Below are 15,411 nucleotides of genomic sequence, written 5' to 3'. Positions count from 1 at the left end.
CCCAGGTGTCGCCGATATACAAGGTATTATTTGGCCCACAAGATTGCTGGAAGAATTGGCCAATTTCAGTGCAGCCGTGATAATCATAGAATGGTTACAGTGCAGAAGGAGGCCACTCAGCCTGTCATGTCCATGCTGGCTCATTGTAAGAGAAACTCATTTCGTTCCACTACCCCCCAGCCCCGCACCCCCCCCAACCTTTTCTCCATAGCACTGCAAATTTTTCCTCTTCAGATATTAATCCAATTCCCATTTCAAAGCCACGTTTAAATCTGCCTCCACCACCATCTCAGGCAGTGGATCCCAGATCCTAACCCCTCACTGTATAAATAAGCTTTTTCTCATGTCACCACCATTGCTTCTTTCACCAATCACCTTCAATCTGTGTCCTTTCGTTCTCAATCCTTCCACCAATGGGAACAGTTTCTCCTTATCTACTCTGTCCAGACCCCTCATGATTTTGACCACCTTGATCAAATCTCCTCCCAACCTTCTCCTTGCTAAGAACAACCCCAGCTTCTCTAATCTATCTTCATAACTGAAGTCCTTCACCCCTGGAACCATTCTCGTGAATCTTTTTCTGCACCATCTCTAATGCCTTCACCTCCGTTCTATGGTGTGGTGTCCAGAATTAGACACAATACACTAGTTGAGGCTGAAGCCGTGTTTTATAAAAGGTCCAGGACAACATCCTTCTTTCTGTAAAGAGAAAGGGATATATGCATCCATTATAAATGTGTGTTCTGCAATGTAATGCCTTCAAAGAAGTCTTGGACATAGCGGACAAGAGTCAGGGAAGTTTTAACGAAGTTTGAACTATTAATTTGCCATGTTATGATGACTAAGCAGCCACGCCCACAAAGCTAAGGGCAACGTAGCAACTTAAAGGACGTCATAAGCACCAGGTAAAGCCCATAATCTGAGAGAGCAAGTCTGTGGAGTCTGCATGAATGGTGATGGTGATTTTAGCTCCTGAACCCAGCGGGTTATGGTAGAGTGTAGTCTCTCTGAAAGGGGATTGTTTTTGGACTCCCTGTATCAGAATGCGTGCATACTATATTCAAACAGCACCTTCAGTTTGGCCGCCTTCCACGCATCATGTTTATCTGCAAACAGAAAGGTTTCAATGTTAATATCATCCTGCAAGAATCGAAATACCCTTACAGCACAACCAATCGATTTTGGCGATTTCAGAAAAACAGAAGTCATTATTTTAACAGACACACTCAGCAACTCTGAGTAGCAATGTTATCAACATAAATATACCTCACTCCAAGCTCCCATCACATGACAAATTCAGGAGGAAGGCCATTCAGCCCACCCTTATCCCAAAATCAAAAAAGCTACAATTCCACCTGTCTTCTCCCCGACTAACACACACCCCAACGGTTTCCCGAATAAGATCCCTGCCTCCAGCCCTCTTCCTGGAGTTTGCTGCATGAGTTCTCTAGCCATCGTGACAAAATGATTCCTGGCATCAGTCTGAAATTTGTTTAGCGTCACTTAGAAGGTGGACTTCCCCCCATCTCATTACCCTGGTTTATCTCAAAGCAATGCTCTCAATTAACATTTCTTCATAGCTTAAAGAAAGAAAGAACTGCATTTACATAGCACCTTTCATGACCTCAGGACATCCCAAATGTTTCACACTCAACTATGCACCTTCAAAGTGTGGTGACTGATGTAACGAGGGAAGCGCAGCAGACAATTTGCACACAGCAAGATCCCACGAACAGTAATGTGATAATGACCAGATAATCTAGTGTGTTGGTTGAATGATAAACATTTGCCTGGGCACCTTCAAAAGCAGACGCACTCTTCTCTAGAATAGTGCTGTGGGATCTTGTACATCTATCTGAGAGGGCAGACCACTTTAACGTTTCACACAAAAGATGGTCACCTCTGACAATGTAGCACTCTCTCGATCTTCCTCTGGAGTGTCAGCCTGGATTTTGCGTTCAAGCCTCTGGAGTAGGACTCAAAACCACTGATGCAGAGATGTTACCTACTGAGCCATAAACCTCCACACTCAGTCACCATTTTTGCAGGGTAAACAACCCAAGTGCCCCTAATCTACCCTCAGAGATCAATGTTGTGGGTCCTCCTCGTGCTCAAACAGCAGCGCTGAGTATCAAGGGAATGTCTCAATTCATGTCTGACCAATTCAGTCACAACTTACAAACTCAGGTAAGCTCAGTCTCTAGTGCGAGTGCTAAATTCCACAGAATTACCGAGTATTGAAATACATCTATCGTATGCCACTGGGTTCAGGAGTCTCGGGGAGAAAATTAGAGGGATTTGGGGTTCTCAGTATAAACAACCATTTCACAACCTCCACTGCATGCTGGCCCCTGACAGTCAGCGTGGAAGAGGTTTTCACAATATTGTCTTTGGCTAGACTTGAACTCAGGTACGAGAGTTGGAAAGACATTGTGATGACTCAACCAGTCTCCCAACAGAAACTTAAAAAAAAAAGGGATAGTAAGAGTCCCACCTTAGACACAGTAACACACAATTGTTATTCAGGTAGAACACAGAAACATTCTGATGGGAGGCTACACAACTCCAGGCTGACTTGCCCAGAAACAAAGCCGTAAGCCAAGTCGAACTTATGTAGTTTGAGGGATGACCTAATTCTGACTTTTCAGCTTTCTCTGCATCGCATCAGTGACCACCCTTCAAAAATACGTCACTGGCTATAAAGCTGGCTGGAATGTGCAAGGTCATAAAAGGGGCTATTAAAATGCAAGTCTTTCTTTTAGACTAATGAAGAGGGCTAACTGGTTAGGGGATGACACTTCCATTTGGTAGAAGGGTCCAGAGCTAGGAGACACAATGACCAAATCCAGGGAAATACACTATGCACTAAAGGGTCGTGAGATTGTCAAACCCACTGCTCCGAAACACAATAATACAAAGACAACTGCGGTGGTTAAAATGAGGTAGATATTTTCTTGGGAAGTACGGGGTAATCAGAAAGGACTTTCAAATCTCTATAAAGAAATATGGGCTGAACCTTCTCTCTAAAACCCTTCTTACTCTAGTCGGACACTTGTTAGTATTGATCACAGGAATAGACGGAGGTCATTCAGTTGCTTAAACCTCTCCCACCATTGAATGAATTAATAGCTGATGTGTATCCAGTCTCAAGCTACCCGCATTAACTCTGCAGTCCCCTCTGTTATGACCGAACAGTTGGTAAAGCTGAGTTATTTTTTTAAAAAATCCCAGAGGGAAACTTTAAACAACTGTCACAAGCTATAATTTTAAATGTTATATTGGAGATTAAGGATATCAGTAAGACTGAGAGAGTGCAGAGAAGATTTACTAGGACGTTGCCGGGTCTTAAGGAGTTGAGTTACAGGGAAAGATTAAACAGGTTAGGACTTTATTCCTTGGAGCGTAGAAGAATGAGGGGAGATATGATAGAAGTTTACAAAATTATGAGGAGTATAGACAGAGTAAATGTGTGTAGGCTCTTTCCACTTAGATTAGGAGAGATAAACACGAGAGGACATGGCTTTAGGGTGAAAGGGGAAAGGTTTAGGGGGAACATTAGGGAGAACTTCTTCACTCAGAGAGTGGTGAGAGTGTGGAACGAGCTAACATCTGACATGGTAAATGCGGGCTCACTCTTAAGTTTTAAGAATAAATTAGATACATGGATGGGAAAGGTCTGGAGGGTTATGGACTAGGTGCAGGTCAATGGGACTAGCGGAATAATATTTCGGCACAGACTAGAAGGGCCGAATGGCCTGTTTTCTGTGCTGTAGTGTTCTATGGTTCTATGCAACTCTAAATTCAGGAATCGTACCACCAGTTCTTGAGAGGTTTTATATTAAGCTAAGCGAAACATTCTATTAATTTACACAAGTTAAATATATACACATGGCTACAAATTACTACGATCATAACTTTTAACAAGTTCCCAAACTAAGCTCCATCAAGGCAACAGCAACCCACAGACGTAACCAGACAGCAGGCAAAGCATTTTCACCATACAAGTACAAAATGAGGTCCATTTCATTGTGGTTCCTGTGGAGACAGTTGGAGGCTTACGGCTGCTTTTGATCATACATTGTCTCTACTCTGCACACACAAAACTGCTGAAGTTAAAAACAAAAAACTGCGGATGCTGGAAATCCAAAACAAAAACAGAAATACCTGGAAAAACTCAGCAGGTCTGGCAGCATCGGCGGAGAAAAACAAAGTTGACGTTTTGAGTCCTCATGACCCTTCAACAGAACTAAGTAGAAATAGGAAAGGGGTGAAATATAAGCTGGTTTGGGTGGGGGGGGTTGTTGGGACAAGCAAGCAGTGTTAGAAGCAGATAACCAAAAGATGTCACAGACAAAAGAACAAAGAGATGTTGAAGGTGGTGATATTATCTAAAAGAATGTGCTAATTAAGATTGGAGATTAGGACGAGCAAGGTAGCTCTAGTGGGGGTGAGGTGAAATAAACCATGCATGATATACATTTAAAAATAATGGAAATAGGTGGGAAAAGAAAAATCTATATAAATTATTGGAAAAAACAAAAGGAAGGGGGAAGAAACAGAAAGGGGGTGGGGATAGAGGAGGGAGTTCAAGATCTAAAGTTGTTGAATTCAATATTCAGTCCGAAAGGCTGTAAAGTGCCTAGTCGGAAGATGAAGTGCTGTTCCTCCAGTTTGCATTGGGCTTCACTGGAACAATGCAACAAGCCAAGTGGGCAAGAGAGCAGGGTGGAGTGTTAAAACGGCAAGCAACAGGGAGGTCTGGGTCATTCTTGCAGACAGACCGAAGGTGTTCTGCAAAGCGGTCGCCCAGTCTGCGTTTGGTCTCTCCAATGTAGAGGAAACTGCATTGGGAGCAACAAATACAGTAGACTAAGTTGGGGGAATTGCAAGTGAAATGCTGCTTCACTTGAAAGGAGTGTTTGGGCCCTTGGACGGTGAGGAGAGAGGAAGTGAAGGGGCAGGTGTTGCATATTTTGCGTTTGCATGGGGAGGTGCCATAGGAGGGGGTTAAGGTGTAGGGGGTGATGGAGGAATGGACCAGGGTATCACGGAGGGAACGATCCCTACAGAATGCTGCCGGGGGGGTGAAGGGAAGATGTGTTTGGTGGTGGCATCATGCTGGAGTTGGCGGAAATAGCGAAGGATGATCCTTTGAATGCGGAGGCTGGTGGGGTGATAAGTGAGGACAAGGGGGACCCTATCATGTTTCTGGGAAGGAGGAGAAGGCGTGAGGACGGATGCACGGGAGATGGGCCGGACACGGTTGAGGGCCCTGTCAACTACCATGGGTGGAAAACCTTGGTTAAGGAAGGAGGACATGTCAGAGGAACTGTGTTTGAAGGGAGCATCATCAGAACAGATGTGACGGAGGTGAAGGAACTGAGAGAATGGGATGAAGTCCTTACAGGAAGCGGGTTGTGAGGAGCTGTAGTCGAGGTAGCTGTGGGAGTCGGCAGGTTTGTAATGGATATTGGTGGACAGTCTACAACCAGAAATTGAGACAGAGAGGTCAAGGAAGGGAAGGGAAGTGGCAGAGATGGACCATGTGAAAATGATGGAGGGGTGGAGATTGGAAGCAAAATTAATAAATTTTTCCAAGTCCCAAAGAGAGCATGAAGCAGCACCGAAGTAATCATTGATGTACCGGAGAAAGAGTTGTGGGAGGGGGCCGGAGTAGGACTGGAACAAGGAATGTTCCACATACCCGATAAAGAGACAGGCATAGCTGGGGCCCATGCGGGTACCCATAGCCACACCTTTTATTTGGAGGAAGTAAGAGGAGTTGAAGGAGAAATTGTTCAGTGTGAGAACAAGTTCAGCCAGACGGAGGAGAGTAGTGGTGGATGGGGATTGTTCGGGCCTCTGTTCGAGGCTGAACTTGTTCTCACACTGAACAATTTCCCACCTATTTCCATTATTTTTAAATGTATTCCACCCATGGTTTATTTCACCCCACCCCCACTAGAATTACATTGCTCGTCCTGCTCTCCAATCTTAATTAGCACATTCTTTTAGATAATATCACCACCCTCAACATCTCTTTGTTCTTTTGTCTGTGACATCTTTTGGTTATCTGCTCCTACCACTGCTTGCTTGTCCCAACAACCACCACCACCCCCCCACCCACCCTAAACCAGCTTATATTTCACCCCATTCCTATTTTTACTCAGTTCTGTTGAAGGGTCATGAGGACTCGAAACGTCAACTTTGTTCTTCTCCGCCGATGCTGCCAGACCTGCTGAGTTTTTCCAGGTATTACTGCTGAAGTTAAGCCTAGCACCACTCATTGAATGTAAATTGTCACCAGCCTCTTCTAACAATAAAACCCCTTTCATAGCACCAATTTTATTAGTAACATAAGCATATTGCTTGGTAGCTGCTAGATAGGTGTCAGTTTTCACCCCACTTCTTGAATGCTCTATTCAAAAAATGCAAATGCACTCTACCTCTCTCACATCTCAGAATTAGTACACATCAAAGCACCCAGGCTAGCTGGCTTTAATCCAATTAAGACACACCCACAGACTATAAATCTATTTTAAAAGGAAAATATTCTTCAATAACATTATATACATTAATAGCTTCATGCTACCTCGGTATCCTTAACTTAGCGTTCTTGGTCTTGAAAATTTCAACTGACCCCTCCCAACTCAGCCCCTCAGGCTTTTGGCCTGTAGAAATTTTTCCCAGCCCAAAATACTTCCCATGCTTCACCCTCCAACGATACTTACTTTGTTGCTTCACAAGGAAATTTGTGAGTTCACTCTGTTCACTCGGCATGTGAATTGAGGACAAAAGGCTAAAGGTGTTTTGTTGATAAACTGGAAGTAAATCCTGCACAGAGAGGGTGGAGTAATGATCAGACTGTGACGATGCGTTTATGGACTTAGAACAGAGCAGAACATAAAGTGTGCAAGTTTACCCCCTTGGAGCTCTGCATAACCCTTGGGATATGTTCAGCAGCATAGGCCATCACATAGTAACGGACATCCTCGTATTCCAAATACTCCTGAAATCGGGAGAGCAGGAACGACGTGTCTCTTTCAACCTGAAGCAAATTCTCCACAAGCGACTGAAAGGGAACGGACACTTGTGAAAGTTACAGACAAAAACCGAAGGTGGGCAAACACGGCTTTGAAATGACGACACTGTGAATAGCCCCCACACACCAGACATTTCATTTACACACACTCGACATTTCATTTAAGCAGCGCCTGCCACAGCCAGATTCCCAAGGTGCTTCAGAAAGGGAGAAAGAGAAATGGTCAGCGACTGTCTACAGAGTGAACTGACAAGGATTCCTCAGCAGTACCACTCAAATACTTGGCCTCCATCATCACAACAACAACTTATATTTATATAGCACCATTAACGTTATGGAATTCCCCAATGTCCTTCACAGGAGCATTAAAAATGCAAATTATGACACCGAGCCACATAAAGAGATATTAGCTCAGATGGCCAAAAGCTTGGTCAAAGAGGTAGATTTTAAGGAGTGTCTTGAAGGAGGAGATGGGAGGTGGAGAGGTGTAGGGAGGGACTTCCAGAGCTTAGGGCCACGACAGCTGAAGGTACAGTCGCCAATGGCTGAATGATTAAAATCAGGGATACTCAAAGCTAAAATCAGAGAAGCCCAGCTACCTAGGAGGGTTATGGGGTTGGAGGAGATTACAGAGCTCAGGAGAGATGAAGCCCTTGAAGGGATTTGAAAACAAGAATAAGAACTTTAAAATCAAGGTGTTGCTTTAGTGGGAACCAATATAGGTCAACAAGCACAGTGGGTGATGGACAAAAGGGATTTGGCGAGTGTTTGGAGAGGTTTGGATACACTACCTAGAAGAATACTGATATTAGCAATGTGCAATCTTGGTAACCCTCATCATAAACAATTGGAGACACAGATACATATCATGTACATGAAGATTGCTCAGTGAACACATCACCCCAATGAGGGAAAACAAGTCATTGCACTGTTAACCTCAATTTACTCTCCACCCTTACAACTGAGTCAGGTTTTGTGCAGAAAAACAAAACACAACACAACTGCATTTTTAGCTCTTCCCCACGCCACCAACCTCAGCCTCCACCCATGACAACCCAAACCACTCAAACCATCCACAACACATCTCAGCGATTAACACTCATCATTTGGGCTTAGCTTCTGTCTCTCAAGTTTACCGTTCAACAGAGGGGATTTTTCAAACATTTGGGTTATCTGTCTCCCAACAGATACCGGCACGCTCCGAGGGAGCCTCTGGAAAGAGGCAGTCCAGTGATTTTAACCGATCCTCAGACTAATTGGGATTGAGTAAAAGCAAAATACTGCAGATGCTGAAAATCTGAAATAAAAACAGAAAGTGTTGGAAATACTCAGATGTCAGACTTGAAACGTTAAGTCTGTTTCTCTCTCCAGATGCTGCTGCCAGACCTACTGAGTATTTCCAGCATTTTCTGTTTTATTAAAAAATTGAGTTTGCCTCAGGAATTTGCATATGACACTCAAAGTGAGGCCAATACTGATTCTTGCTACTCAGGCACATGTATTTTTTATATTCGTTCATGGGATGTGGGCATCGCTGGCTAGACCAGCATTTATTGTCCATCCCTAATTGCCCTTGTTCAGAGGGCATTTAAGAGTCAACCACATTGCTGTGGATCTGAAGTCACATGTAGGCCAAACCAGGTAAGGAAGGCAGATTTCCTTCCCTTAAGTGAACCAAATGGGTTTTAACAACAATCGGCAATGGTTTTGTGGTGATCACTAGACTTTTAATTCTAGATTTTTTTTTACTGAATTCGAATTTCACTATCTGCCATGGTGGGATTTGAACCCAGATCCTCAGAGCATTGCCCTGGGTCTCCAGTGACAATATCACTATACCATGGCCTCCCCCAAGGAGTGCACAGAGACAGACACATGTTTAATGGTGGAATCCTCATTGTAATGCTTTTTGTTGTGATGGCTTAATCAGTCTAATTAGAGGTCAGACTACCTTTTAAATCCTAGGACACAAAAGACAGAAGGCAGTGATGAGACTGGCATAAGGATGCATGAGGGCAAAGAGTGATTAATCCCTGGAATGAGAGAAACAGAGTTTCAGTGAGATTGGCTGACTCACAGTGTTCACTGACATCCAGTTGGGTTGTTAAGAAACCCCTGGACTCTGTCTTGGTCACATCTGCCATTTATTGTGTCGTGTGGTGTGTTTGACCACAGTTTACTTGTTGATTTACTCGCACCTCATAGTTACCCTGAATGTTAGAGTATAAGAGAGATATTGTAAATTGTGTTATCTTTCTGACCCTGTATAGTAATATAGATCCATGGAATCTTGTGGCTTTATTCTCTTAGTGTCTTGAATCTCAAACTTTGTCTACTTTAACCAAAACGTTATTAACAAAGAACAAAGAAAAGTACAGCACAGGAACAGGCCCTTCGGCCCTCCAAGCCTGCGCCGATCATATTGCCTGTCAAACTAAAACATTTTGCACTTCCGGGGTCCATATCCCTCTATTCCCATCCTATTCATGTATTTGTCAAGCCGCCTCTTAAACATCACTATTGTACCTGCTTCCACCACCTCCTCTGGCACCGAATTCCAGACACTCACTGCCCTCTGTGTAAAATACTCGCCCCGCACATCTCCTCTAAAGTTTTCTCCTCTCACCTTAAATCTATGTCCCCTATTAATTGACTCTTCCACCCTGGGAAAAAACTTCTTTCTACTCTGTCCATACCACTCATAATTTTGTAAACCTCTATCAAGTCGCCCCTCAATCTCCGTCGCTCCAGTGAGAACAATCCGAGTTTCTCCAACCTCTCCTCATAGCTAATAACCTCCAGACCAGGCAGCATCCTGGTAAACCTCCTCTGCACCCTCTCCAATGTCTCCAAATCCTTCTGGTAATGTGGCGACCAGAATTGTACACGATATTCCAAGTGTGGCCTAACCAAGGTTCTATACAGCTGCAGCATGACTTCCCAGCTTTTATACTCATTACCCCTGCCGATGAAGGCAAGCATGCCATATGCCTTCCTGACTACCTTATCCACCTGCATTGCCACTTTCAGTGATCTATGGACCTGTACACCCAGATCCCTCTGCCCATCGATGCACTTAAGTTTTCTGCCATTTACTGTATAATTACTACCTGTATTAGAACTTCCAAAATGCATGACCTCGCATTTGTCCAGATTAAACTCCATCTGCCATTTCTCTGCCCAACTCTCCAACCGATCTATATCCTGTTGTATCCTTTGACAATCCTTTTCACTATCTACAACTCCTCCAACCTTAGTGTCGTCTGCAAACTTACTAATTAGCCCAGATACATTTTCCTCCAAATCATTTACGTATACTACAAACAGCAAAGGTCCCAGCGCTGATCCCTGCGGAACTCTACTAGTCACAGCTCTCCATTCAGAAAAGCACCCTTCCATTGCTACCCTCTGCCTTCTATGGCCAAGCCAACTCTGTATCCATCTTGCCAGCTCACCTCTGATCCTTATTGGTCCCTAACCAGACCTTACCAACATCTTGGGGTCTGGCGAAGGATCATAACACTTTACATCAAAGTCTGCCCAGTAAAGGGTGCACCAAGTCAGAATTACCACTCACCTTTAATAACTCCCGGGGAAAGATGTAACACTCATCCTCCTCGTGGCTAACAAGGGGCCACCTCCCTTCTGTCTGAACAAATTTCATCAGCGTGCAGAGCGCCACTTCCTGGAGAGAAAGCAATCGGGAGATGACATGTTTTCAGCACAGTAAAAAAAACATTAATTCGCAGGAAAGCCAGTCCAACAGATAATTTTCCAATGTTCATCTCAAAACATTGTTAGGTGAGGGGGTCAGCGAATGCAAAATTTCCTCAGATCGTCCACAATCACAGACTTTTAAGTACTATTCAGAACACACCCTGAGCAGCGCATTGATATATCAGGCTCGATCACCTGCTCAAATCTGGACTGGAGGTGATTCCCCGAGTTCAAGACCTTCTCAAGGGCAACTAGGGATGGGCAACAACCACTGGCCCAGCCAGCGACGCCCACATCCTGTGAAAGGATGATTTAAAAAAACGTTCACAGTGTTAGCGAGCAAGCTGACAAGTCACACTGCTGGGCTCAGAGAGGCAAAACTGAATTTAAATTCTAACATGAATTGCATTTGGGTGCATTGTCCTGTAACTGAATCCACAATCAAAAATAAAAAGCAAAGAAAGTTGGACGGAATTGAAATCACCATGAAACTTATTCAATTTAAAAAGCCGGGTCAATGTTTTATGCGAATCTCCATTGAGTGCACACTGCAGCAGGTAAATCACCACCTATTCAAGGTAGGTTAAAAAGTCCCGGGAGCTGTGCTAACATACAAATCCGTGGAAGTTGGACAGGACAGGACAGGAATCACTCAAAATATGTGGGCACGCAATTCAGGATGTTTAAGGGTTTGATGCTGGGTTTAGAACTCAGAAGTTGGGAATAAAGAGGGAAGCATTTAGCAACCACACTTAAAGTCCTGCTCGTTTACAGAGTGCTTCCTCTGAAGCTGATCAACTGATATTTTTGAGGAATGTGTACTTCTCCTGGGTATCAGGTTAGACTTGAGCTAACCGCCAATCTGTGTTCCTACTAGTTAAGGATTTTTTAAAAATATAATGAAGGCAGAGAAGTCCGAGTTTCCCTGCTCGCTCCCCCTTTTCTTCCGTTCAGTTTCGTTTTCGGTGATTTATATTTTTAAATTCGTATTGTGGAATTCACACAAAAACAAAACAATCATCATATTCGAACTATCCGGGACTTTGGTTTGGAAATAAAGCACAGTGCCACTAGTGAAGGAAGGTAAAAATAAGCCTCCCTACCTGTTAGGTGGCAAGGGAAAACATTTAAATAGAACTTACAGCAAAGAAACAGGCCATTCAACCCAAATGGTCCACGCTAGTGTTTATGCTCCACACAAACCTAATCCTGCAAGCCTTCATCTCTCCCTATTAGCATATCTTTCTATTCCTTCTTCCCTCATCTGTTTATCCAGCTTCCCCTAAATGCATCTAAGCAATTCATCTCAAAATGTTATCATGTTGTTTATGTGGCGGGTGGGAGGGTTGCAGGGTGGGGATTTGGGGGTGGGAGGGGGCGATGACGTAGTGGTATCGTCTATTTATCTGGACTAGTAATCCATGGTAACGTTCTGGGGACCCAGGTTCGAATCCTGCAACAGCAGATGGTGGAATTTGAATTCAGTAGAAATCTGGAATTAAAAGTCTAATGATGACCATGAAACCATTGTCGATTGTTGTAAAAACCCATCTGGTTCACTAATGTCTTTACCTGGTCTGGCCTACATGTGACTCCTGATCCACAGCGATGTGGCTGACTCTGAAAGAGCCTAGCCAGCCACTCAGTTGTATCAAACCACTACAAAGTCACAAAAAAGGAATGAAACCAGACGGACCACCCGGCATCGACCGAGGCACTGGAAAGGACAACGGCAATCTCAGCCCTGTCGACACTGCAAAGTCCTCCTTACTAACATCTGGGGGCTAGTGCCAAAATCGGGAGAGCTGTCTCACAGACCAGTCAAGCAACAGCCTGACATAGTCACCCTCGTGGAATCATACCTTACAGATCATGTCCCAGACTCCCACCATCACCAAGATAAAAGCAAAATACTGCGGATGCTGGATTTCAGTGAGCTGAGCACGTTCAGTGCTCAGCAAAGGACTCAGCTTCACACCCTTACGCCATCACCTCAATGAATTTCGGGCTCGGCAAGATGCTGAACTCTTCCGCCTTCGTCTCCATGCTCACTTCTTTGGGCAGGAGTCCTCTCCCCAGTCAATGGATCCTTTTACCCGCCTCCAATATTCTCCCTCCACCTGGACCCCTCCCTCTGGATTCCTACCTGCTCTTGATCTTTTCGTTGAGAACTGTCGGCGTGATATCAGTTGTCTCAATTTCTCTGCACCTCTCACCCACTCTAACCTGTCTCCTTCTGAACTTGCTGCACTCCGTTCTCTCAGGTCCAACCCTGACATTGTCATCAAACCCGCTGACAAGGGTGGTGCTGTTGTTGTCTGGAGCACTGACCTCTACCTCGCGGAGGCTGAGCGTCAACTCGCAGACACTTCCTCCTACCTCTCCCTGGACCATGACCCCACCACTGAACATCAAGCCATTGTTTCCAGGACTGTCACTGACCTCATCTTCTCTGGAGATCTACCTTCCACAGCTTCCAACATCATAGCCTCCCAACCTTGGACGGCCCACTTCTACCTCCTACCCAAAACCCACAAACAGAACTGTCCCGGTAGACCAATCGTCTCAGCTTGTTCCTGCCCCACGGAACTCATTTCTTGCTACCTTGACTCAATTCTCTCTCCCTTGTCCAGTCCCTTCCCACCTACGTCCGTGATTCCTCTGACACCTTACATCATATCAACAATTTCCAGTTCCCTGGCCCCAACCGCCTCCTCTTCACCATGGACGTCCAATCCCTCTACACCGCCATCCCCCAACAGGATGGTCTGAGGGCCCTTAGCTTCATCCTCAAACAGAGGCCCAAACAATCCCCATCCACCACTACTCTCCTCCGTCTGGCTGAACTTGTTCTCTCACTGAACAATTTCTCCTTAAACTCCTCTTACTTCCTCCAAATAAAAGGTGCAGCTATGGGTACCCGCATGGGCCCCAGCTATGCCTGTCTCTTTAAGGGGTATGTGGAACATTTCTTGTTCCAGTCCTACTCCGGCCCCCTTTCACAACTCTTTCTCCAGTACATCGATGATTGCTTTGGTGCTGCTTCATGCTCTCGTCTGGATCTGGAAAAATTTATTAATTTTGCTTCCAATTTCCACCCCTCCATCAGTTTCACATGGTCCATCACTGACACTTCCCTTCCCTTCCTTGACCTCTCTGTCTCAATCTCTGGTGATAGACTGTCCACCAATATCCATTATAAGCCTACCGACTCCCACAGCTACCTCGACTACAGCTCCTCACACCCCGCTTCCTGTAAGGACTCCATCCCATTCTCTCAGTTCCTTCGCCTCCGTCGCATCTGTTCCGATGATGCCACTTTCCAAAACAGTTCCTCTGACATGTCTTTCTTAACCGAGGTTTTCCACCCACGGTGGATGACAGGGCCCTCATCCGTGTCCGGACCATCTCCCGCGCATCCACCCTCACTCCTTCCTCTCTCTCCCAGAACATGATAGGGTCCCCCTTGCACTCACTTATCACCCCACCAGCCTCCGCATTCAAAGGATCATCCTCCGCCATTTCCATCAACTCCAGCATGATGCCACCACCAAACACATCTTTCCTTCACCTCCCTCTGTCGGCATTCCGTAGGGATCGCTCCCTCCGGGACACCCTGGTCTACTCCTCCATCACCCCCTACACCTCAATCCCCTCCCACGGCACATTCCCAGGCAACCGCAGAAGGTGTTACACCTGGCCCTTTACGTCCCCCCTCCTCACCGTCCAAGGGCCCAAACACTCCTTTCAAGTGAAGCAGCATTTCACTTGCACTTCCATCAATTTAGTCTACTGCATTCGCTGCTCCAAATGCGGTTTCCTCTACATTGGAGAGACCAAACGTAGACTGGGTGACCGCTTTGTGGAACACCTTCGGTCTGTCCGCAAGCATGACCCAGATGTCCCTGTCGCTTGCCATTTCAACATTCCACCCTGCTCTCATGCCCACGTCTGTCCTTGGCCTGCTGCATTGTTCCAGTGAAGCTCAACGCAAACTGGAGGAACAGCACCTCATCTTCCGACTAGGCACTTTACAGCCTTCAGGACTGAATATTGAATTCAACAACTTTAGAGAGAACATGAGTTCTCTCCTCCATCCCCACCCCCTTTCCGATCCCCCCTTTTCCAATAATTTATATATTTTTTAAATATATTTTTCTTTTCCCACCTATTTTTAAATCTATTGTTTTATCTCTAACTTTTAGCCTTCCCTTCCCCCCACCCCACCCCCATTAGGGCTATCTGTCACTTGTTTGTCCTGCTTTCTACCCTTAATGTCACCATTAGCACATTCCTGAGATAATATCACCACCATCAACACCCCTTTATCCTTTTGTCTATGACATCTTTGGCAATCTCTTCTTTGCCTCCACCTATCACTGGTCCTCTATCTAGCTCTACCTGTCCCATCCCCATCTACCAGCTTATATTTCACCACATTTCTATATTTCTTTAGTTCTGATGAAGAGTCATCCAGACTCGAAACGTTAACTGTGTTCCTCTCCGCAGATGCTGTCAGACCTGCTGAGTTTTTCCAGCTATTTTTGTTTTTGTTTCAGATTTCCAGCATCCGCAGTATTTTGCTTTTATCTTAGTGTTTAACTGACACCACTTCTCTTCCAGGAATGCCTACCTTGAAGAAGTACTGCTCT

The 15,411-nt window shown here is 45.1% G+C and overlaps 1 protein-coding gene across 1 annotated transcript in view; it reads right to left on the bottom strand.

Moving 5' to 3' along the window:
- Positions 1 to 15,411, bottom strand: part of noc4l (nucleolar complex associated 4 homolog) — a 42,501-nt gene that overhangs the window by 17,431 nt on the left and 9,659 nt on the right. The window contains exons 4-7 of the mRNA XM_041201919.1: positions 10,620 to 10,727; positions 6,923 to 7,072; positions 6,732 to 6,834; positions 1,072 to 1,106 (exon numbers count right to left, since the gene is read on the bottom strand). Coding sequence (XP_041057853.1) covers positions 1,072 to 1,106; positions 6,732 to 6,834; positions 6,923 to 7,072; positions 10,620 to 10,727 — 396 coding nt within the window. The remainder of the gene's footprint in view (positions 1 to 1,071; positions 1,107 to 6,731; positions 6,835 to 6,922; positions 7,073 to 10,619; positions 10,728 to 15,411) is intronic.

This window comes from Carcharodon carcharias, chromosome 13 (genome assembly GCF_017639515.1).
Source record: "Carcharodon carcharias isolate sCarCar2 chromosome 13, sCarCar2.pri, whole genome shotgun sequence".
Lineage (NCBI taxonomy): Eukaryota > Metazoa > Chordata > Chondrichthyes > Lamniformes > Lamnidae > Carcharodon > Carcharodon carcharias.
The sequence above is the reverse complement of the archived record's forward strand: the minus strand, read 5'-3'. Positions and strand labels throughout refer to the sequence as shown.